Here is a 22,942-nt window from a genome sequence, read left to right as displayed (position 1 = left end):
GGGAATTTTGGCTGAACAGTTCATGTTCTGCAATGTCACTGCCTTGTTCTGCACTGCTCACCCCTTCACTGCTTCCCATGCCCTGGCCCTGCTGGATGGGTTTCCTTCCCATTTCTGGCTCTGTGGCTCCACTGTCTTGGGCATTGGTCCCAACTCTCTCCCTTCAGCAGCAGGAGCTCCATGGACAGGCTTGCTGATAATAAACTGTTTGACCTAGCCTTGGCTCCCATTTTAAAGGTGTGGCCCCACTTTCAGGTAGGCAGAAACTATATCCCATCCTAGAGAGACAGTGTCTCATTAATGGGGCCCCTGCTTTCTATAGCATGGCCCTTTGTGATCTTGGACTCTTCTTATCATTCTCCTCTGGCCATATTGCCTATGTAATAGAGCAGGGAATCCCTTTGGTATTGGATTATATCAAACCCTGCTCCCCCTTCTCTGTTCTCCAGTCAGTAAAAGGCATCTCTACCTACAAAGCTTCCAAGCCAGAAATCTGGGACTCACCTTTGACGCCTCCCTCCCTCTCATTTGCATCTATACTGTATTTGGAGTGAAGTATGTCTACTTCTCACTGTTCCCACTACCACTATCTTAGGTCAGGACCTCATCATTTCTTGCCATCATTTCTTGCCTCATCATTTCTTAGTGCTGTAAGAGTGTCCTGTTAACTGTTTTTCCTTCCAGTTTTGCCTCTCTTCAGTCTGTCCCATCGCATGCCATCCAAAGTGATTTTGCTAAAACTCAAATCAGTCTCTATCTCTCTCTGTTGAAAATATTTCAAATACCCTGCATGGTTTCCAACATGAAATGGAAGCTTCCCCTCCATGACCTGACCCCCGCCTCCCTCCTTGGTCTGTTTCTTGCCACTTTTAGACTTCCTGGAAACTCAGACTCAGTCCTGTGAAACACATGTAATTCCTTAAAAGTGCAGGCCTCTCCTTTGCTTTCTATGAATGAGGTGTCTGCTCCTCCTTCTGGGAGATCACAGGGCAGAGTGAATTCCTATAAGCACGGGTACATCCCATGATAGCTGCAGAGATGAGTATTTACAACAAATAAGGAAAGCCATGGTATAATAAATTCCCTTAATTTTCTAAGGACAAGGGAAACCCATGGATTCTACTCTTCAAAGACATGCAGAATGCTAAATTGTAAGACATTTTACATCACAATAACAGAACTTTGGTTTTTAAGCTTTTAACATAATTTTTAAATTTTTAAAAATTTATTATTAACATAAACTTATAGTAAGCACATTTCCCTTTTCTGATTTACTTGTGCTCTGGAGACAGACCTCCTTTTTTAAAAAAAAAAAAAGATTGGGACACCTGGGTGGCTCAGTTGGTTGGACGACTGCCTTCGGCTCAGGTCATGATCCTGGAGTCCTGGGATCGAGTCCCGCATCAGGCTCCCAGCTCCATGGGGAGTCTGCTTCTCTCTCTGACCTTCTCCTCGTTAATGCTCTATCTCACTGTCTCTCTCTCAAGTAAATAAATAAAATCTTTTAAAAAGAAAAGATTTTATTTATTTATTTGACAGAGAGAGCAATCACAAGTAGGCAGAGAGGCAGACAGAGAGAGAGGATGAAGCAGGCTCCCTGCTGAGCAGAGAGCCTGATGTGGGGCTCAATACCAGGACCCTGAGATCATGACCTGAGCCAAAGGCAGAGGCTTTAACCCACTGAGCCACCCAGGTGCCTCAGGAGACAGACTTCCTTGATGTCACTTCCAAATCTAACATGTAATAGCTCTGTGTTCTTCTGTAAATTAATTACCTCTCTGTGCTTCAGTTTCTTCATGTGTGAGGGGGGGATAATGGTACCTGCCTCAGAGGACCCCCAGGAGGATAAAACACATTAGCATCTATGAATGTTATGTATAACATAACATATATGTATAACATATAACATAACATATGAATAACAGGCTTTAAATGTTACTGGCTCTTGTAAGCGCTGTGTTAGTGTTAGTTACTATCATTATGTTAGTGTTATCTATCATTAGATATTACTGAACTATTCCAGTTAATCTATTTCATGTATTAAAAAAGGCACAGGTCTCTTGGTCTTTGACTGACAAACCCCAGCCCTATACTTTTTGCCTGGTTAATCATTCTTCAGATCTAAGCTAAATTTATAATAGAGAAATGTTAGCACAACCTACATGGCCTGACCTAAGTAACAGAATGGTTAATTATAACATTTTTAATAAAATTTTGGTATATCCATGCAATGAAATACCATGCATGCCCATTTGGAGTAAACTTTGTGTTTTTTAATGACATGGAAGAATGTAAAGTAACAAAAATAAGGTATACTAGTTCAAGAAAAAATGGTAATGGACAATAGTAAAATATAAAATCATATACAGAATGCTGGCTCATTTTTGTTTTCTTATTATGCTTTCCTATGTTTTCTAATTTTTGTAGAGTGTTGATGTATATTTTCTATGGAAAAAAACAAACAAACAAAACTCAGGCATTCCCTTTCTTGACATTTCACCATCACCTTCCAAAGCATGTATCCCCAATGCCTGAAACAGTGCCCAGAATACAGTAGACACTCAGTAAGGTTTTATTGAATTAGATTTCTTCTCTTATTGGATATTCTCTGTGACCAAACTGGAAAGAGCTTGAAACAGGTATAAAAGCACTGTTGGAAGGAAGAAAGATGCTTCCTAAAGAATACTGAAAGTCTTCCGAACCCTGGTGAGGCTTTAACCTTCTCTCAGGAAATGAACATCCCTAAAGTCACTGACTTCCACCCTTGACTGCAAAGAGCAGGCTGTGGTAGGTGACGAAGACCCATTTCCTCTTTAAGAAGAGTGAGTCTGCTGGCTTGAGGGGTGGAGTGATTGTCTCTGATGAACTGCTTCGATCACCTTCCTGTCTTACAGATTCCATCCTGAGCCCCCACACTTATTTCTTCCTTCTACAATCCAGTTTCTGCTCCCATTTCCCTGAGTAACTTGACTACCACATTGGCAAGACCAAAGGATTTACCTATATTGGTTTATTGTCTTGGCAAAGTGACCACACAGTTAGCTCATGTTGGTGGTCCAGTCTCAACATTTGCTCACAAGGACTTCTCTAGTTTTGGGCATTCCACATCCTAGAGGCTAGTGTTCTTGGCCCTGACACCCAATGGTCTCCCCAATCCTCATGCATCTCAGTACTTTCCTTCTAGGTGGGCACAGAATGTCAGGATTGATTGCTTCTGTTTCCTGCTCCTCAACAGCTTTGTAATCTCTTCAGAGGGTCTGGTACCTTCTGGCACTTCCTATGTGTACAGTCTCAGAGGGTCATACCTGTAAAGGAAGTTCCAACCCAGGAGTTGGAAGACTTTGGTTATTGACACACATCCTGTGTGACCTTGATTAAGTCTTTGAACTACTCTGAGTTTGTATTCCTAATCTGCATAATGGCAAAACAGATCGGGATCAAATAAAACCATGAGTGAGGATCTGCTGGGGGAAATCAAAAGTACCGGGACCTCTGCAAGGTCCTGTTATTGCTGTAGCTAGTGGTCCTGTGTGTAGCCCTGGGAAGCTGGGAGGACAAGATGAGAAGACAGATGTGAAAGTGCCCAAAATGGAATTATGAGCACAGTGCTAGCAAGGGCATAAAAGGCAAAACTTCTATGTTACCACGAGTGAGGGGAAGTGAAGGGTTTCCCTGCTCAGAAGTGAGGAGGTGGACACAGGGATCCGTGGGACCAGTTAACTCTTGCTGCCACTCCTACAACCCTAAACTGGAAAGAGCTGAGTCTAGAAAAGTTTCCTTGATGATAAAACTACTGGGTATGTGGGTGGCAGGCAGAAGAAAGAAGAGAATTACCCCATTGAGGTTGGGGAACCACATTTTGGATAGTTTTTCAAAATGATCAGTTTATTTGTACTTCATTTAGCTAAATGGAGTTCACATCCTGACTCCATGTTACCTGTCACGTCCCCTCCAATTAAAACTGGTAGTTTGGCTGCCTCTGGACACCTATTAAGCAAATGTCTATTGAATACCTACTGTGTACACAGAGATAAGCATAACATGGTTTCTGCATCAAGGAACTCCCTTTGATGCAGAGAGGGAGACAACCAAATACATTCTAGTTGATATGAAGGAAGGAGCTCTGGAAGAGCTGTAGGAGCATAGAGGAAGATACAGAATTTAGTTGGAAGAGAGGTGGGGGAAGTTCTCTAAAGAAGATGAGCCCTTTTTTTGTTGTGTATTTGAGAAGGATTTTTTCTCATTCTCTATTGACTATTACTTAGAAATAACTTCCATGCATAAATCTCAGATTTAAATCATTTATTTTTTTTTTTTTAAAGATTTTATTTATTTATTTGTCAGAGAGAGAGGAGCGAGAGCCAGCACAGGCAGACAGAGTAGCAGGCAGAGGCAGAGGGAGAAGCAGGCTCCCTGCGGAGCAAGGAGCCCGATGTGGGACTCGATCCCAGGACGCTGGGATCATGACCTGAGCCGAAGGCAGTTGCTTAACCAACTGAGCCACCCAGGCGTCCCGATTTAAATCATTTAAATCATTGATTCAGCTTAACATATTGATAGAAGCCTTTGTACTTTTGGTGTGGAATTTCACTGGTGTGAACACAGCATTATTGTTGGGACCTTCACAAACAAAAGATTTTATCTCCATGAGCCAAAGGTCAAAGCAAGGCTAGGAAGCCAAAGTCAACAGTCAAATTCATTGTGTGGCGCAATGTAGACTAATTACCCATTCTTACCTATGACCATTGTCCTGTTGTTCCAGGGAGGAGGACTTTGTAATCCCTCCACAGCTTGAAGATCAGCACACCCCACTCATTTAGACAGAGGGCTCCATGTCAGACAGAGGACTCCAATGACAGGGTCATTGGTTGAATGTCAAGTGCTCCTTCTTAGTGCACAGTGGGGTTTAGACTTGACTGGAGACCATTCATTGACAGCCAAGGGATGGCCTTCTCTACCCTTTGGCTCCCTGACATTTTGTTTCTACCTCTGATATGATGCTTACCTTATTCCATCTCATGACATCGTTATTTCTGTCACTGTCTACACTGTCACTAGACTAAAACCTCTGAGGGCAGATTTGGGGCTTCCTTCAGCAGATGACTACTCAACTGAGTTGAATGGAAATGCCATGAATAACAAAGTCTGTAGATTTGGGGGAACATTAAGACATATCTTCCTTCCCTTAAGGCAAGGTGCTTGATGCATGAACATGAAATCCCATCAACCAGGAGAGACAAAGTATCGCAGAACCTCAGAGCTGGAGATGGAGGACTTGGTAAAGATTGGTACGTTGGAAGCAAGACTTGCACAAAGAAAAGCGTAAGGACAGGATGGAGAAGAGAAGTAGAGTTTGTGAGTGTATAGGTGGTGGTGGTTGGGGAGTGATGAAGTAAGATGACATTGAACTTTATTTAGTAGCCCTGAAGTACTCCAAAATGCTACCCTGATCCTTCCTAGCCCACATTTGTACAGCACCCAGGAGGCCTGGCTCTCATCTTTCCCTCTTCATTCTTCCTTCTCAGGGCAGAGGCAGGTAGCCATAGAGGCGGGGGTGAGCAGATGGGTCAGTGTGGGTGAGACGACGGTGGACAGAGATCTTGATCCAACCACTGAAATTGCCCCCGCATGTCCCACACCATGAACTACTGTGTTCTTGGTCTTTGTAAACTTCAGGTGGTCAGCAGCAGCTGCCTAACCAGGCAGGGGTTTCCATAAATGCAAGGAATTCCCTATGGATGGCTGGGGAACACCCACATGCTTGGATTACACATTTTATCCATAACATGGATAAGCTTATTGCTAGGTATTTCTGATCCCATTTTTACACTAGAGAAGCAGTCTTTATTTGGGTCTTCCAAACTTAATTCTTCCTGAGCTTTATCCCCTTTTCTATTATCAGTCAACTAAACATACTGAAATCATTATTTCTTTTCTGTTTCCCTCTTGTTCTGGGATGGACCAATCCAAACTCCTTTTTGATTTCGGCCCTAATAAGACATGTCTTTGTACGTGGCACTGGCCCTAGTGGTCGACATTTTCTTTCTTTGTGGTCACTTTCTGTATTTGTACTGGAAGCAATGGGGTGGAAAGAAAATAGATTTTAGAATCAGATGAATCTCAGTTCAAATCTTGGCACTGCCACTTCACAGCTCTGTGGTCTGGAGATAGTGAATCTTACTGTGTGATCCTCCTTGCCCTAGGGGAATAATCATAGTCCTGCTTGGGGGTATGGTGGGGTTAGATGTCATGTGTACGTGGCAGCTTGCCCAGTGCCTGGCCCATCATAAATCTCTAAGTAGAAGTTGTAAATGTTCCTGAGCTGCCCTGCTTGGTCCTTCTGCACAGTCAATGCTGGACTCTCTCTTTATGCCCAAGGAAAATACAGGGTACAAAGGTCACTCAGCTCAGCAGAAGGAGTCCCAGGAATGGGACATGGAGCCCCGGCCACCCCTTCCTTCTTGAGGCCAGGCTTGCAGAAGCCCTGGAAAAACTGACGTGAAGCCTCCAGTTTCTGGAGGTGCTGACCCCCAGGAGCAGCACGGTTCTCATCTGCAAGCCTCTCTGGCAGGTGTGAATGTTTCATCCTTCCTCTTGGGTTTGCAATTCTCTCCACAGCCTTGATGACTGCCTTTGGTGTACCACTTCCCTCTATGGTGCAGCCCGTTTCTTCTCCACTACCACCCCCCCCCCCCTAGTGATGACATCGCCCTGGGGAAGAGAAGCTGTGAAGGGCTGCTCACTGTCAGCTAGCTTCAGTTTCCGTATTGGCACCATGACATCATCTCTACCCTGGAAATTCCATTTGCCCTCCTGTGCCTCCACCTCTGTCGGAGGCCTCAGAGTTCTATAAAGAGGGGTTCCCAGATCAGTTTCAGCACAGAACACAGTCGGGTTCTGAAGCTTCTGGACTCGAGGGTCTCAGCTCCAGGAAAACCTCTCCTCTCAAGACCATGAAGCTCTGCATGACCGTCCTTTCTCTCCTCGTGCTCGTGGCTGCCTTCTCCACCCCGGCTCTCTCAGCACCAAGTAGGTCCACTCGTCTAGCCGCTAACTTCTAGAGTCATGGTGGAGGCAGTGCTGACTTTTCTAGCTCGGGCTGATCTAACGGTGGCATCTAGGGATTGGACAAAAGGGAGACGGGAAGATTTCCAAGTAGCCTGCTGTTAAATGTAGAATCTGGTAGACATTAAGTAATGGGCAAGTTCCTGGTTTCTTAAGAAATAGCAACAAGTAGACTCATTTAAGCAAGTTCCTGTTTCCTTCTGTGCCTTGGTGTCCCCATCTGTAAAATGGAGGATGGTAGACACATGCCCTGAGGCTCAGTCCAGCTCCGATCTTCTAGAATTCTTTCATGCCTTTCTCTTATGTTCTTCTATTCAGAATAATACTCCTTCTTAGGGTGAGTGAGATTGGATACAAGGGACCATATTTGGGGATCTGGTCATCCTACAGAGATGGCCACCGAATATCTATGATTAGAAGCCAGAATTAACAGGTCATTATAGAGCTTCTGTCTCACCCCTGCGTTTCTTTTCAGTGGGCTCAGACCCTCCCACCGCCTGCTGCTTCTCTTACACCTTGCGGAAGCTCCCTCGAAACTTTGTGGCCGATTACTTCGAGACCAGCAGCCTCTGCTCCCAGCCAGCCGTGGTGTGAGTATCAAGCCCAGGGTTGGTCAAGGAGGCAAGGGTGAGGGTAGGTGAGAAAAGGGGATCTATTTGGGGGAATGTGGAATCAAGCAGTAGGGAGGCTGGTCTCAGGGCTGAAGCCCTCCCAGAAGTCAGAGAGGATCAAGTTATGAAGTCACCTGTTGAGTCTGGAGAGGGCTGGGTCGGATCCAAGGGAGAAGAAAGAGGTTTCTGGGGGAGGAACTTAGCCAGAAGCCAGGAAACCAGGGAAAGTAAAAAAGATGATAGGAGATGTGGGCTGATTTCTTAAACCATACACAGAAAAGTCATTGCTGGGGGCAAGAGAGAATGAATGGGTTGATGCATCCTTACTGATTGCAAAATTCATTTGTTCCTAATCTGGGCAACCCAGGAGGTGGAACTAAATCTAGAATAGAAGTTAAAAGGAGCCCAGTTCTAGCACCACCCCAGGAAGTGTTTCCCCATCATTAGAGCTGTCCAACATGAGCCCTAGTCAAGCAGAGGAAGATACATACCTACCATAGGCAAGGATCCATGGGATTCTAATCTGTCCATTCCTTGTTCCACAGATTCCAAACCAAAAGGGGCAGACAAGTGTGTGCTAACCCTAGCGAGGCCTGGGTCCAGGAATACATGGACGATCTGGAACTGAACTGAGCTGCTCCACATCTGGGTGCAGGAGGTCTCCAGGGGAAGTTCACCTGAGCCCGACTCTTCTCATGAGACACACCTTCTCCACACTCATGACTCTTCTCAATAGCCCATTCCTTCTCTTAATTTAATCTTATTATGTGCTGTGTTTTGTATTTGAAGTTATTTCTACTATTTGTTTTGCCAAAGGACACTTTATCCCCCATGGGGATGGCCTACCGTCACGGTTTCTCTGCTATTGTAGATATGTGGAAAATGTAACTGATTCCATGTGTTTTCAAAATAAAACTTCTTAAAAATTATAGACATTTCTTTGCATTTTAATTTGATTGGGGGGTGAAGGGCATTGCCCTGCATTATGACTGGGACCAACTACCGTTTCCAAACACAATAAAAATGAGCAATTGCTGAGTGCTTACTAGGGGCTAACAGGTCTGAAGACATGACCTCACTTAACACTTTCTTTTTTTAAATTTTATTATTATTATTTTTAAAGATTTTATTTATTTATTTGACAGACAGAGATCACGAGTAGGCAGAGAGGCCGGCAGAGAGAGAGAGAGAGGAGGAAGCAGGCTCCCTGCTGAGCAGAGGCCCGATGCGGGACTCGATCCCAGGACCCTGAGATCATGACCTGAGCCGAAGGCAGCGGCTTAACCCACTGAGCCACCCAGGCGCCCTCACTTAACACTTTCAATGGGATTTTGAAATCCCTTGTAAAGTGGGGACTGGTTATCTCCAGTTTCACATATGAGGAAACAGAGGCACAGAGGTGACGTGACTGGCTAAGGCTTGTAGGTCTTCTGGGGAGCATGATGAAAGGATGATCCAGAAGGAGAGCTGTGATGCTAAGGCTTACAGGTCAGTGTCCTGCAGGGACGTTGTAAATAGCGGCAGCACAATGTAGAGGGAGGAAGACGTAGTTCAGAGTCAGAAAAATGGGTCTGCCTAGCTTATTACCCACATACCGTGAGGAAAGTCATCTTGCCTTCCTGGATCTCAATTTTCACACCTGGGAAGTGGGGGCCTCGAAGGGCATTTGTAAGGTGACATGTACGTTACCCATGATGGGGCCTGACACCTGGAAGATTCTTTCCTTCTCTGAGTCTCAGCATTCTCACTTAAAATGGGCCTCGTGTCTCTCCTCCTAGGGTCATCACGAGGATGAGGTTAGTTAGTGATCAGCTCTCGAAAAGCCAAAGCAAATGTGAAGTATTGTCATGAGGACAGAAGAATGAATGTCAGATTGTCAGATCCGGTTCTGGACGGTTGCAGGAGTAACCTAGAGCCACATCTCATCTCCTTAATTCTTCACTCAGGACTTCCTCTTACAGGGGTGCCTTAGTGGCTCAGTCTGTTGGGCATCCAACTCTGGATCTCAGGGTCCTGACCTCAGGTTTGTGAGTTCAGGCCCCATGTTGGGCTCCCCGCTGGATACGGAGACTACTTAAAATTTTTTCTTCTCTTACATGGGTCAGAGAGAATGTAGGCCTGAAGTAGAATTATATGTACAATCAAACCTTGATCCATGGGACATAGAATTTTAGTCTACTAAAATTTCAGGAGCCCTTTCAGATCATCTGATCCAACTCATTTTATGGAAACAGAGCAGGGGACTGAGAAGTGACTTACTCAGTGAGTGTGTGACAGAGGACTCTAGCCAATGCCAAATCCCAGGTTAGTCTCTTTTCTCTGCTCCATGTGACATGACTCTGTGGTCCCTTAAAGGATGACTCATTGTGTGAGGTGGATGAAGAAGAGCTACCTTAAAAATCATTTGAATGTTCTTAGTCCAGGTCAAAAGCTGAACTGGGCCCATGTACCTCTCTGGGCCCAACAGCCAATTTTCTTCCTTGCCCTGCATTAGCCACCTCCTTCATCCCAGAGCCTGACTGGGCTTGGCTGTTGCTTTTCATCTGCCTACACCTGAGCTGTCCAATATATTTTCACTAGCCACAAGTGGCTATTTAAATTTTTATTAATTTTAATGAAAATTAGGGGCACCTGGGGGGCTCAGTTGGTTAGGCGACTGTCCTCGGCTCACGTCATGGTCCCGGAGTCCTGCGATCGAGTCCCGCATCAGGTTCCCAACTCCATGGGGATTCTGCTTCTCCCTCTGACCTTCTCTGCTCTCATGCTCTCTCTCTCTCACTCTCTCTCTCAAATAAATAAATAAAATCTTTTAGAAAATTAATGAAAATTAAATAGAATTAAAAATTCATTTCTTCAGTTGTACCAGTCACAGTTTAAGTGCTCCTTAGCTACATTATTAGCTTTGTGGCTGCCATGATGGACAGTACAGATATAAAGCATTTCCATCATTGTGGAAAGTTCCATTGGATGACCCTGTCCTAAATGCACAACCTAAAATAGCAAACGGAGGGGGTTGGAAGTAGCCTGGAAGACAGGGTGTGGTCTTTGGTGAAAGATACACATACTCTGTTCTGAGGGAAGGGATTAGGAGAGAAAATGGATAATCCCCTGGCCTGAGACAAGGTATAGATCACCATGGTAGACAGAATGGCCCCCAAGATATCCACATCCTAATCTCCAGAAACTGTGAAGATTACCTTATACAGCAAAAAACGACTTGGTAGATGTGATCAAGTAAAAGACATTGAGGTGGAGAGATTTTCCCAGATTATCTGACTGGATCTTAAATGGAGTCATAAGCATCTTTATAAGAGGGGGCAGAGGGAGATTTGACTATGAAGAGAAGAAGTTAATGCGACAACCCATGCTACACGGCCAGCTTTGAAGATGGAGGAAGAGCCCACGAGTCAAGTGATGCAAGAGTGGGGTTCTAGAAGCTGGAAAAAGCAAGGAAATGGCTTTCCCCTGGAGCCTCTGGGTGGAGTACAGTCCTTGTTGATTCCCTTGATTTCCACTTAGGGAAACATTTGGATTTCTGAACTTCAGAGCTTTAAGAGAATATATGAGCATTGTTTCAGGGATACAAGTTGGTATTAATTTGTTACAGCAGCAATAGAAAACTGATATAATCACCAACCGACAAGTCACTCCCTCCTCAGTGCGGAAGGGAACGGAACATTCTAGAAGATGAGACCAACTTCCCTGCAGGAGAAACTCAGGGTGAAGTGGACACATTCCAAGGCAATGTATTATAATGAAGTGAGGCATCTCCAGAGGAGGGTCTGCTGTAGCAGCTAAACGCGAAGGCTGAAACTTCACCAAGGGTACAAACCTGCCAGCTAGGTTAAGAGGAAGCCTGCCTCTTCTTGAGTGGCCTTCTGGGGGTATCAGTGGGAGGAGAGGGGTTTGGGATTCCTATCTGAAGGAGTCCATCCTCTTATTTGTCAAATGAAGCCCAGAGCGGAGCCGCAATTTGTTTCTTTTTTTCACCATTAGAGAGGGCAGAGTTCGGGCCAGAATCTGGGTCTCCTCTCTCACAGGGAGCCCTTCTCCCCACACTTCCCTGCCCCTGCACAAACTGGAAGGGAGGAATTCAGCTCATTAGAGGCCAGAGCTCCAGGGAGAGCTGCAGGAGACCCGGATACCCTGGTGAAGAAGTGCTTCAGCCTGGAATTACCGACGACAGGGCGGGATCCTCTCCATGGGGCAATGTGGGGCTTCACTTGTTGCACAATAAGAGACTGGTTCTTCCTTTCTCCTTTCTTCACGAAACTTCCTTTCTTAGCCTGAGGTCAGGGAGTTGGTATCTGACTTTCCACTTAATTTACCAGGTTTCTGGGTAGAGACCAGAAACCTACTCTTTTGCAATGTCTGCGTCCCCCATATTTCTCTCCAGTTTGGGGGGGTCTGTTTCTTCATGTTCCAGTTCATGCAAGTTCTGGGTTCTCTCCCCATTCCACTCCAACCCAGACTCTTCTGTTATGTTCCCATGACATACACACTTTCCTCCTAGGTGGCCAGGGGCTGACCCAGCAGAAACAGTGACCAAGGATATAAAATGAGCCACAGATGGTAGGAAGAAACCACAGTTCTTCCTGATGGCTGAGCCGGGGTGGCCACATGGTGTTTCTGAGTGGCTTTCCACACACACCTTGCACAGACCTGAGGGCTTCGTCCTCTCTCTTTTTTCCAGGTGTCTCCCCCTGTCCTCCCTTCTAAATGCCTCTCCTCTTGGGTTCCCATAGAGTCCATGCAGACAGGAAAATGGAAAAAGATGTAGGAATTGAGAGACAAATTGATGAGTGAATTTTCTATATTTTAAATAGTTTCAGGGGAGCCTGGGTGGCTCAGTGGGTTAAGACTCTGCCTTCGGCTCAGGTCATGATCTCAGGGCCCTGGGATCGAGCCCCACATTGGGCTCTCTGCTCAGCAGGGAGCCTGCTCCCCCACCCCCCTGCCTGCCTCTCTGCCTACTTGTGATCTCTGTCTGTCAAATGAATAAATAAAATTTTTAAAAAAATAGTTTCATTTTTAGATATATGAAAATTGTGTGAACTATATACATTCAGAAGAAAAGAGAACATCTTCTTTTTTTTTTTTTTTTTTTTTTAGGAGAAGACAGGCTTGATCCTAACAGAATGGCCTGGGGACTCCCTCCTCCTCTTCCTCCTCCTTCTTCTTCTTCCTTTTTTTTTTTTTTTTTTTTAAGATTTATTTATTTATTTTAGAGAGAGAAAGAGTGAGGGGCAGGGCAGAGGGAAAGGGAAAGAGAGAATCCCAAGCCGACTCCACACTGAGCAGAGGCTGATACAGAGCTCAGTCTCATGACCTTGAGATCATGACCTGAGCTGAAATAAGAAATCAGACACTTAACCAACTGAGCCATCCAGGCACACCTACACTTCTGGATTTACAAAGTTCTTGCCAGCTGGACAACTTCAGTTTGGACACAAAACTCTTCCTTGAGCTTTTGAAAAGAGACTTCCTTGGCTGGTTCTGTGCCATTTGACTTAAAATGTCCTCATCTCTGTCCTCGCCAAGTCTTATGCCCTATAACAAAACGTGTTGCTGTTCACCCTCGGCTTGTCATGCCATAGGACAAAGCTGCACCGTGAGCAAGGTCTGAGGCTGGTGGGCTGAGCGTGCAGTTAGGTGTTTGAAGGATTTGGCAGGGATGAGAAATGACTCTTTGGGATATGGAATTCCAGGAAAAATGGAATTCTAGTCAATTTAGGAGTCTAGACATGGAAGTGCCTATACTCCAAGGTCTCACTTGCCACCCTGAAACACACACACACACACACACCAAGGAATAAAACTCTGATGGCTACAGGTAAAAGACTGGGTTTTGCAGACTGAGGACTTCTGAGAATTCCCAATGTCTGTACTCAGTCTTTTCCTTTAATTTTTTATGTATGTCTGACAGCTGCTGTAGGCACCTGGCCCTTTCAAGTGATAGTGTGTCATAAGGACTTGCTAAATCCCCAGATTTGTGGTCATCCCTGGAGCAGTAGGGACATTGTTTTGTTTGTCGCAAAGAAATCAGGTTTTATCAGGTGGGTGATGTGTTCCTCCCATCGATGTAAATGACAGGCATCTGGAGAGCTTTTCTGGACCCCACCATTGGAGATTCCGTGGTGGGCTTGGAGTGTCTGCAAAGCAGGGACTTTCTGGGAGTCTCAGACTCTTCATTTGTGACACAGGGATGCCAACGGAGGTAACCCCACAGGCTCGTGAGGCTTTGGTGAGATGGGTGAGAAGACGGACAGAGAGCAAGCACAGGGCCTGAGAAACAGTCCTGCTTAAGGAAGGTCAAGTCCTCCCATCATTATTGAAGAGGCCCTCCTTAGCAACCTCGCACCTGCCAATATTGATGTGCATGCTATTGCAGAACGGTCTCAGGCCATCATTACCCTTTGCTTCTTACTAGAAACTCGGAGTAGTCAACACCAGATTATATTGTCTTATGTAATTTCCATTAATTAAATGTTTCTTCATGACTGTGGTGAGACTTTCCTGCTCTGCATTCCCAGATGGGACACATGCAATGGGGGGTATAGGAACACAGCTTGAAACAGTCCATTAAATATTTAACTTGAAGTGGCACATCGGTGGCCCCGTCACTTAAGCTTCCAGCTCTTGATTTTGGCCCAGGCCATGGTCTCAGGGTTGTGAGATTGAGACCCACATTGGGCTCTGCGCTCAGTGTGGAGTCTGCTTAAGATTCTCTCTCTCCCCCTCCTTGCTCATGCTCTCTCAAATAAATAAATAAATTCTTTAAAAAATTTAATTTGAGGAAGGAAGATTACAAATGTATTGGGTTAGTTTGGGAGGAATCGATGTCTCTTCCATTATGGGAGGAGTGTAAGTTGTGTGGTCTTTTAGGAGGACAATCTGGCAACATCTTCCAAACCTACAGGAAATGAAGCTTTTGTATTTCCATGCTTAGGCAACTAATCTGAGGGAAATACTGACATATATAAGCAAAGAAGTACATATAAAGTGTATGATGTATATAAGTAGCACATTGTTTATAATAACCAGAAAAAAAGCCCAACTCCTGGGTGTGGTGCAAAAATAATGAATACTGTTATGCTGAAAATAAATAAAAAATAAATTAATAAAAAAAAACCAACTCCACCAAAAACCATTTAACTGTTCAACAATTGAATCTTGGTTAAATAAATTATGAACCATTCATTAATAGAATTTTAGATAGTGAAAAAAAGATACCTAGAAGCTCTCTAAGACATCATGGCAAAGTGAAATAATATGTATAACTTTATTTCTGCCAAAAAATGATGTATTTGTTTATACACATATGTGTGTTTATAAAAGCATAGATGAAGACCTCAGAAAAATACACAACAAACTGCTAACATTTGAGTAGCTCCTGGAGGGTTACTCTAGATATATCTGATGGTCTGACTCATTGATCGCAAGCACTAATGCATGTGTTTGTTCCGTAAAAATGAACTTTCAAAGATTATGTTGGTAGATGATTAGAGTCATGTTCAGGTCCCTTTTAGAGGAGAAAAGAGAGTCCTCCACTTGCCACCAGCATACTGGAGGCTTCTGCTGCAAGTTCTTTAAGGTTGTCTGGCCGGGCTCTGGACACTCACCCAGGCCACACAACCAGCAGCCTGGGATCTGGCCAGCCCCCTAGGGACTGGATCTGGGCTTGCTCTTTCTGTGCTCTGTGCTGCCCAGGTCCATTGATCTCTGCCCTGTAATGAGCTGCTCTGTCCTCTCCAGGTTCCCTGTCCCTCCTCCAGACTGAAGAGTCGTTCCTGATGTTTGCACCCGTTGGGCATCCAAAGATTATGAGATGCTGGGTGTGAGCTGGGTGTGAGAGCCCTCCTCTGACTCTGGGCTGGCTTAGTATTTCTCTGATCATAGGGTTCCTCATCCAGGCCTCCCCAGAGGCGGCCAGGAGGTGCCGGTCCCACCTCTGACCACCAAGGACAAAGCAGACTTTGTCTTCATTCCCACAGTCATTGGGGTTTTACCCCTGTGCCCCTTTCTCTGAGATCCTGTAAATGGTGTAGAAAAGAGGGCAGATCTCTTACTCCAACCCCTTTGAACACTTAGTACTGTCCTGTGTTCGGCTCACCCTGCTCACCCCCACAGCCCTCTCTCAAAGAGCCTCTGCTTCCCGACCAGAAGATGTCAGAGGCCACCGACACTCAGGATGGATCCTGTCTCTCAACCCCCAAGGGCCTGGCCAGCTGGGATCTTTGAACATTGATTTCTTTGGAAGAGTGACTTCACAGCCACCTGTTACTACCTTGGGGTGAATGGGTGTCTCACCTTTCATACCTGTTCAGGGATCTCAGCCCTAGATGTAGCTGCAAAACACACATTCAACCATCTGTCCCGGAAGGAAGCATTTAGCTATATCTGGATTCCCAGGGGCCCCAGATGGGCCCAGGCATATAATTCCTCATGCCCTCATAGTTCAAGGTCTCACTCTGAAGTTCTGAATTTCACAATTGTTTTCTTTGGCCCCAGTTTCTAAGGTCACCAGGAAAACCAGTGCCAAGTTGTAACAGAACAATGAACAGAGGCCTAAAAGGTGTGCTAAGCTTTCCTTTTGCATTTGCATCTCTAAGAAACCACCCCCTAACCAGGAGGGAAACCGGTTGTGAAACAGAATGAAGGAACTAGAGTAGCAGGGGACAGTCCCTAGACAGCTTACCTTTCCACAGACTTGTCTTGCTCTACTGCCTCCAGCCCCGCCCTCCCTTCGCTGACCCTGACCATAGAAATTAGAGCTGAGTTCCTTGAGTGCATCACATCAAAGGCAGCATGAAGACAGGTGCAGTCCTTGTTCTGATGGCTTTCGTCTCCGTGGGAGTGGAGCTGACCTGCGCTTGGAGACCTCCCTTCAGAGGTGAGGATGCTGAGGGGATTCTACCCGAAAGCAGAGAAGACCCAGAGCCCAGCTTCCGACCCAGGAACAGTTTGGCACAGAAGCAGGCAATGTGTCTGCTATAGAATGGAGATGGGGCATTCATCAGACCTGTTTCCTTTGGCTTACAGGAACAGTCATCCTGCATTTCTCATTCTTCTTATCCGATTGGGTTGGGTCTGATTCGAAGGGGCTTCTCTCTAGCTGGGAGACGTGCCTGGATGGGGATGCCACAAAGGAGTAGTTCGGGGATGAACACGGCGTAGGTGAGAGGTAGGGAGGGGGCTATCTGTGATCGGAGATTTTCTAATGAAGTGGAATAAAGAGGGTTATGACAGTGCCAGTTTCTTGCCCACTGGGACTGTGCAGCCTTTGGAGCGGGGAGAACATTTTCCCTAGGGCCAAGCTGTAAAATGGGGGCCTAAGAGTGAGCATGTAGCCACCGAGGTTGAAGGCAGGGGGGGCATCAGGAACATGAAGGAAGAACTGACCATGAGAGCTTCGGTCTTAGTGACCTCTCCAGACCCCACAGATGCCATTGTATGTTGCAGGGCAAGAAAGAGCCAGTGTCTGCCCAGAGGTGCCCGAAGGAGTCTTTGGGATTTGCGCTGAAATGTGCTCAGGAGATCAGTCGTGTCCCAGGGGGATGAAATGCTGCAGCAATGGATGCGGTCACGTCTGCAAGTATCCTGTCCCTTAACATTCGTTAAGCATGCCTGGATCCCAGCGCCAGGAGATTTCTCGTGAATCCACGAATCTGATGCTTGGCACTAAGAGGACTCTCCCAGAGTCCATTCCTGGCTAACACCCATCCCTGGGATTTTAGCCCTGGAAGTAGAATATCTAAAGTGGTGGAGGGACTGCTTTCTAAAGAGCTTGTGTCCAAAATAAACTGTACCTGTGGCATTATCCTGGCTGGATTATTCTTCCTTTCTGGGCCTCGTGGTGGACGCCCGATGGGTTAGCAGGACTCTAAGTGTGCACAGGCAGGGAGTCCATGAATACAAGGCCCTCAGAATACCAACAGGTCAGGGGAAGGCTGTCCCTGCTAGTTCCTTTCCTCCTTCCACATCTTGACTTCAGGCAGAGCAAATGGCACAATAATATTTTCTGCAACATCCTGGGAATATGAATTTGGTCAAGCATAAAAATGAATGACCAGGTAGCACCTAACAGGCTTATTGGAAGAGCCTTTCTTAGGGTAAGACTCAGAAGGAGCCGGGGAAGGAGCAAGTGTGGAAATATTCCATTCTAAGGAAACGCACTGGTGTCTAGCAGGACTGGATGCCTGAACCCAGGAAAGTGACCCTGACCCTTGAGGCATGGGACTTTAAATGGCTTTGAGATGGAAAGTGCCAGCTCCTGCCTGGAGTGATGAAGAGTAATGATACAGTTAGGAGGTAGGCTCTGGGGGTACAGCCTTTGTTTCTGATGTTATCTAAGAAGAGGATAAACCTACGTCTCCCAGAGAAGCCCAGACAAAAGGAAGATGTTTTGAACTGACTGTTCCATCCCCCAGAGTTTACCTCCTTCTGTCTAGATTCTACAACTTAGCCTGCTGAGTTATGTCTCCCATATCTGCTTGTCTCGGTCTTCCCTGATCTTGATTCCCATATAGTATAATCTTATAACCTCGGTGTCCAATGGACTCATCAGCCTGTGCATCTCAATAAGGGTGTATTAGCACTGGTGTCTTTTCTTACTGCTTGGTCATCCCTGTCCCAAACGTCTCTGTGCTCCGGTCTCATTTGGTCATTTATGGGGGTTCATGAGTATACCCTTAAAATATTTTCAACAATCTCACCTCTTATCTGTCATTCTGAATGCCAAGGTATGACCCTCCCCTGCTAAGATACTTAAGAATAGCATCCTCCAATTTCCATGTACATTTCCAGTTGGTTCTGAAGACCCTAGAAAGCTATTTGTGTTATTTTGGGAAATTCTCATTTTTCTCAACTGCTTCAACCCCCTCTTTTATTTGGGGGGAAACTCCATGGAGATTTATATGAGCTAGACACAGTCTCTCTCTACTTCCTGGATGTAGGGCTTGGAATTAGGATGCTTCTTTCTGACCATGTGGATTTATAGGGAGTGACACTAAGACTTAGGGGTCATTGGGAACAATTCACAACAGCAGAGGTGCCAGCGACATCCTAACCACACTGTTGCTGTGACCCGTGCATGGTTGTGTTGTTGTTACTTGCCTTATTTTAGCTCCTGATACTTTCCTGAGCCTGCTTCCCCAGTCTTTCCTGCTGTTTCTGTGAGCTGCCTAATAATATCTTTCCAAAATTCCTGCTCTCTCAAGTTGGTCAGAATTGGTTCTTTGGCTTGCATTAGCAAGCATTAATTTGTGTGAACACTGGTGTCAGAAGTGAACCCAGGCTAGGTATGCTCAGGGAAATGACATAAACAGGTATCATTACTCTTCATAAACAGGTCTAGTTGGAAGCTGAAGGCAACTGAAGTCATCAGTATCCTAGCATGGAAACTGGCATGCAGTGTCTTCAGAAAGGTGGTAATAGTCTGAGCTAGATTTTGACAGGGAGCAGGATTTAACAGAGAATAAAGAAGAGTGAACCGCACAGAAGGAGCAGCAGGACGTGGCCCCAGATGTCCCAAAGCGATGGGGGTTTAGAGCACAGGAAGGAGCGGAGACTTGCTGGGGGTAGTGGCAGAGAGAAATCTATAAAAGGAGGATCAAGACAGATTCTGGAACATCTTAAACAGCCCACTCAGTGTGTGAGTGGGGCTCTGTGATAGGTGCTTAAATGGGGCAAGAGTCATGGTAAATATGTGTTTTATGTCAGCAGCAATGATGGTCATGTAGATGGAAAGGTATCTGGCTATCCCCTCCCCGCCACCCCCAACAAAGGTACATCGCACACCCTCCAGGTCACAAAAGTGCAGGCTCTTCCACAAGTTTTCCTGGTTGTTCTTTATCTTTGGAACTACCACCCTGGGAGAAATGCTCTATTTCAATTACTCAAGCACTAAAGTTTCCAAGGGGTAAAGCTTTATACAGAAAATCTTTATCTTAAAATCCCTAATCCAGAATAGGACTGTGCTGGCATCATCTAATTGGAATGGAATTTTTCACTATTTAATGTTTCCAAGGGGTCCTCTCTGGACTAGTGGTATCGTAAGTAGCATAAAATGTTAAGATGCATGCCCGTGGAGCCCTGAAAATAATTCTGACGACTCTGAGAGGACAAAGTGAGGCGTCTCTCTCGAGTTCCTTCCTCTGTCCTTACTGGCATCTGGGTATCACTCTGAGTCTCTAAGTGTGAGTGGGTCCACAGTGTTTGTTCTGGGGACCAGTAGAACTCTCAGCTCAGTCTCCACAGGGGAGGAGGGAGATGGAGGGTGGCCTTCGTGAGCACCAAGTCTGGGCTCAGGGACTGAGCTGCTGAATCAAATTTGTGTCTTCCAAAAAAGCCCTGGCAAAAACAAGAGTCTGGGTCAACTACACAATGACTCTAGAACCAGGATGTGATCCGCCCCCCCCCCCCGTCATCCCTGTGCACTCCTGACAAGGATTCTGCTTGGCCCTGCTGGGACCTGGGGTATCTTTCTGTGGTCCCCCTTTCTGACTCTGACCTTTGCCACGCAGACTGGATTTTCACTTTCTGTCCAGGCGTCCAAGGGCATCTGATTCTGAACAGCTCTTGGTGTGAACTTGCCACACCGGACTGAGCAGCCTGCAGGGATTCAGCCATGGCCAAGGCCATGGGAAGCTCTTCGGGAGGGAGGAGAGGCAGACAAACGGAAGAATACCTGAAAGCAAGTATGGACTTTTTTCTCTTAAAACACGTTTTCAAACTCTTTATTCAAAATAGCTTTATTTTTAAACTGCCAAAATATTGACAGACAATGACAACTTTGATTTTTTTATTTGTTTTCAGATAGTTTGGATCAGGGATCCATCAACTCCAGCCCGTAGGCCAAATCTAGCCCCCATCTGGTTCTGTGTATAGCCCACGAGCTATAACTAGTCTTTACACTTGACATGAATGATATTGAGTGACAAGTGAAATTATATGGAATTTTATTTGAATATAACCATACTTACCAGTTTATACATCGTCTCTGGCTGCTCTTGCCCTACAGCATTAGAGCTGAGTAGCTGGGACAGAGAAAATGACCTGTAAAGCCTAAAATACTTACTGCCTGTCCTTTACAGAAAACATGTTGACCCTTAGTCTAGATGCAGAAAAATGCAGAAAGATATGATTTCAGGAAATCACATCTAGTTTACCATATCATAGTTACAATATTACACAAATGAATACCCAGATTTTTTAGCTCTGGTAGCATGTTCTAATCCTTCCCTTTCCCTTGCAAAAAGATTTAAATAACAAATTCTATAAAAAAGCGATCACATCTAAATAATATTGGGGTGTGTGTGTGTGTGTGTGTGTGTGACCTCTTTATCCATTCATCTATAGACAGACACTTTGGTTGTTTCCTATCTTGGTTATTGTGAATAACGCTGCAAAGAACATAAGAGTGCGGATAGTTCTTCAAGGTACCACTTCCCTTTCTTTTTGGCTGTATACTCAGAAGTTGGATCACTGAATCATATGGTAGTTCTATTTTTAATTTTTTGAGGAACCCCATACTGTTTTCCACTGTGGCCATTCCAGTTTACATTCTCACCAACAATTTTTAAGGATTTCTTTTTTCCACATCCTCCCCAACACCTGTCATCTTTTTTGTTGTTGTTGTTCATTTCTTTTTTGATAATAGACCTTCTAATGGGTGTGAGACAATATCGCATTGTGGTTTTGATCTGTATTTTCCTGATGACTAGTGATATTGAGTCCCTTTTCAAGTACCTATTGGCCATCTGTATGTCTTCCTTGGAGAAACGTCTATTTAGGTTGGATGATTTTTATTTTCCTCCTTATACATTTCCAAAGTTTTCAACATTTATACAATGATTATTTGTAAAATAAAAAAAGGTTACATTAATATCAGCCTCATATTTGCTTATTTCATTCTAGTTAGCACCAACAAAATAAAAAGGTCTGCTCTACAAAAAGAGATCTGCTGTAATATGAAACAAATGTAAAACAAGACCAGAGCCCTTGACATAATGGTATCCCTTTAGATTGAATACTAATGTCCACAGCACAAGGGAATGAAATCAGATGACACGAGTATTACATTACTTGCACCAATCAATGTTACCATGTTACGGGCTGATGAGAGATAAATGCCCAGAGTAAACACAGAGTGAGGAATTTCTTTTTTTTTTTTTAAGATTTTATTTATTTATTTGACAGACAGAGACCACAAGGAGGCAGAGAGGCGGGGGGGGGGGGGGGGCGGGAAGCAGGCTCCCTGTTGAGCAGAGAGCCTGATGTGGGGCTCAATCCCAGGACCCTGAGGTCATGACCTGAACCGAAGGCAGAGGCTTAACCCACTGAGCCACCCAGGTGCCCCCAGAGTGAGAAATTTCAAATGCAAGTACAATATAGCAATCCATCTACTATTTCTGAGAGACTAAGTTACGGAAGAATGGTTGCACTCTTTTGAGAGAATGCAAAATTCACAACTGTTGCTTTCTTCCCACCAAATCATGTTCTGCCAAAATGTATCAAAGGAAGGACATGCAGATGACTGTGACTGAGGGTAAGTTCCTGATGAATAGATATGGAACCATGTGTACCCTTAAAAATGACTCCTGGGGCACCTGGCTGGCTCAGTTGGTGGAGCGTGGGATTCCTGATCTCTGGATCATGAGTTCCAGCCCCACACTGGGTGTGGACCCTACTTAAAAAAAGAAAAAAAGAAAGTCTCTTGTTATTAGGAAATGCAAGCATTTAATTGCTCATCTCTCCAATTAGTATACAATTATATGCCATAAGGTCCATAAGGAATAAAGGGGATTGAAAAAAAGTTGTCTGATCAGAAGATCAGAAAACAGCTCAGGTATGTATCTTGAATTTAACCAAATACGTATCTGCCCAAATATACATTCCAAATGACCTTGACATTAATCCAAGCATTAAATTAAAACATTTTCATAATATTATTGGGTACAGAGAGAGAGAGAGAGAGCGGAAACTATCTCTAGAGGGAAACTCAAGAAATTACAACAGTGGTCCCTCTGGAGGCAGGAACAGGGTGGAGAAGTGCTCCTGAGCCTGGGTGGGGATGAACAGTAGAGGAAAAGGCAAGAGGTGGTACGGAAGAAACAGCGTGACCTGAGAAGTTAGACAGAACTAGTGTATCTCTTCCCAGCCCTGCAACTAAGTTCCTCAGTAGTTCTGAACCAGTCGAGCCGTGTCCGCGTCCTGATCTGGGACTTGGAGGTGCTCAATATGGTGCCATGGTTGGGTTGGCACAA

At 45.1% G+C, this 22,942-nt stretch overlaps 1 protein-coding gene and 1 long non-coding RNA gene across 2 annotated transcripts; both read left to right on the top strand.

Annotated features, from left to right (window-relative positions):
- The first annotated feature begins 6,828 nt into the window (after positions 1-6,828).
- On the top strand, positions 6,829-8,605 carry CCL4 (C-C motif chemokine ligand 4). The gene is made up of 3 exons (XM_059378536.1): positions 6,829-7,029; positions 7,541-7,655; positions 8,222-8,605. The coding sequence occupies exons 1-3, from the start codon at positions 6,954-6,956 to the stop codon at positions 8,307-8,309; spliced, it is 279 nt and encodes a 92-aa protein (XP_059234519.1). The 5' UTR covers positions 6,829-6,953; the 3' UTR covers positions 8,310-8,605.
- A 7,748-nt stretch (positions 8,606-16,353) lies between these two features.
- LOC132003811 (uncharacterized) lies at positions 16,354-17,496 on the top strand. Its single transcript, XR_009400324.1, has 2 exons — positions 16,354-16,569; positions 17,139-17,496. It is a non-coding gene; the product is annotated as an uncharacterized LOC132003811 (long non-coding RNA).
- The last annotated feature ends 5,446 nt before the right edge of the window (positions 17,497-22,942 follow it).

The sequence above is a fragment of the Mustela nigripes genome, chromosome 16 (genome assembly GCF_022355385.1).
Source record: "Mustela nigripes isolate SB6536 chromosome 16, MUSNIG.SB6536, whole genome shotgun sequence".
Classification (NCBI taxonomy): Eukaryota; Metazoa; Chordata; class Mammalia; order Carnivora; family Mustelidae; genus Mustela; species Mustela nigripes.
The sequence above is the reverse complement of the archived record's forward strand: the minus strand, read 5'-3'. Positions and strand labels throughout refer to the sequence as shown.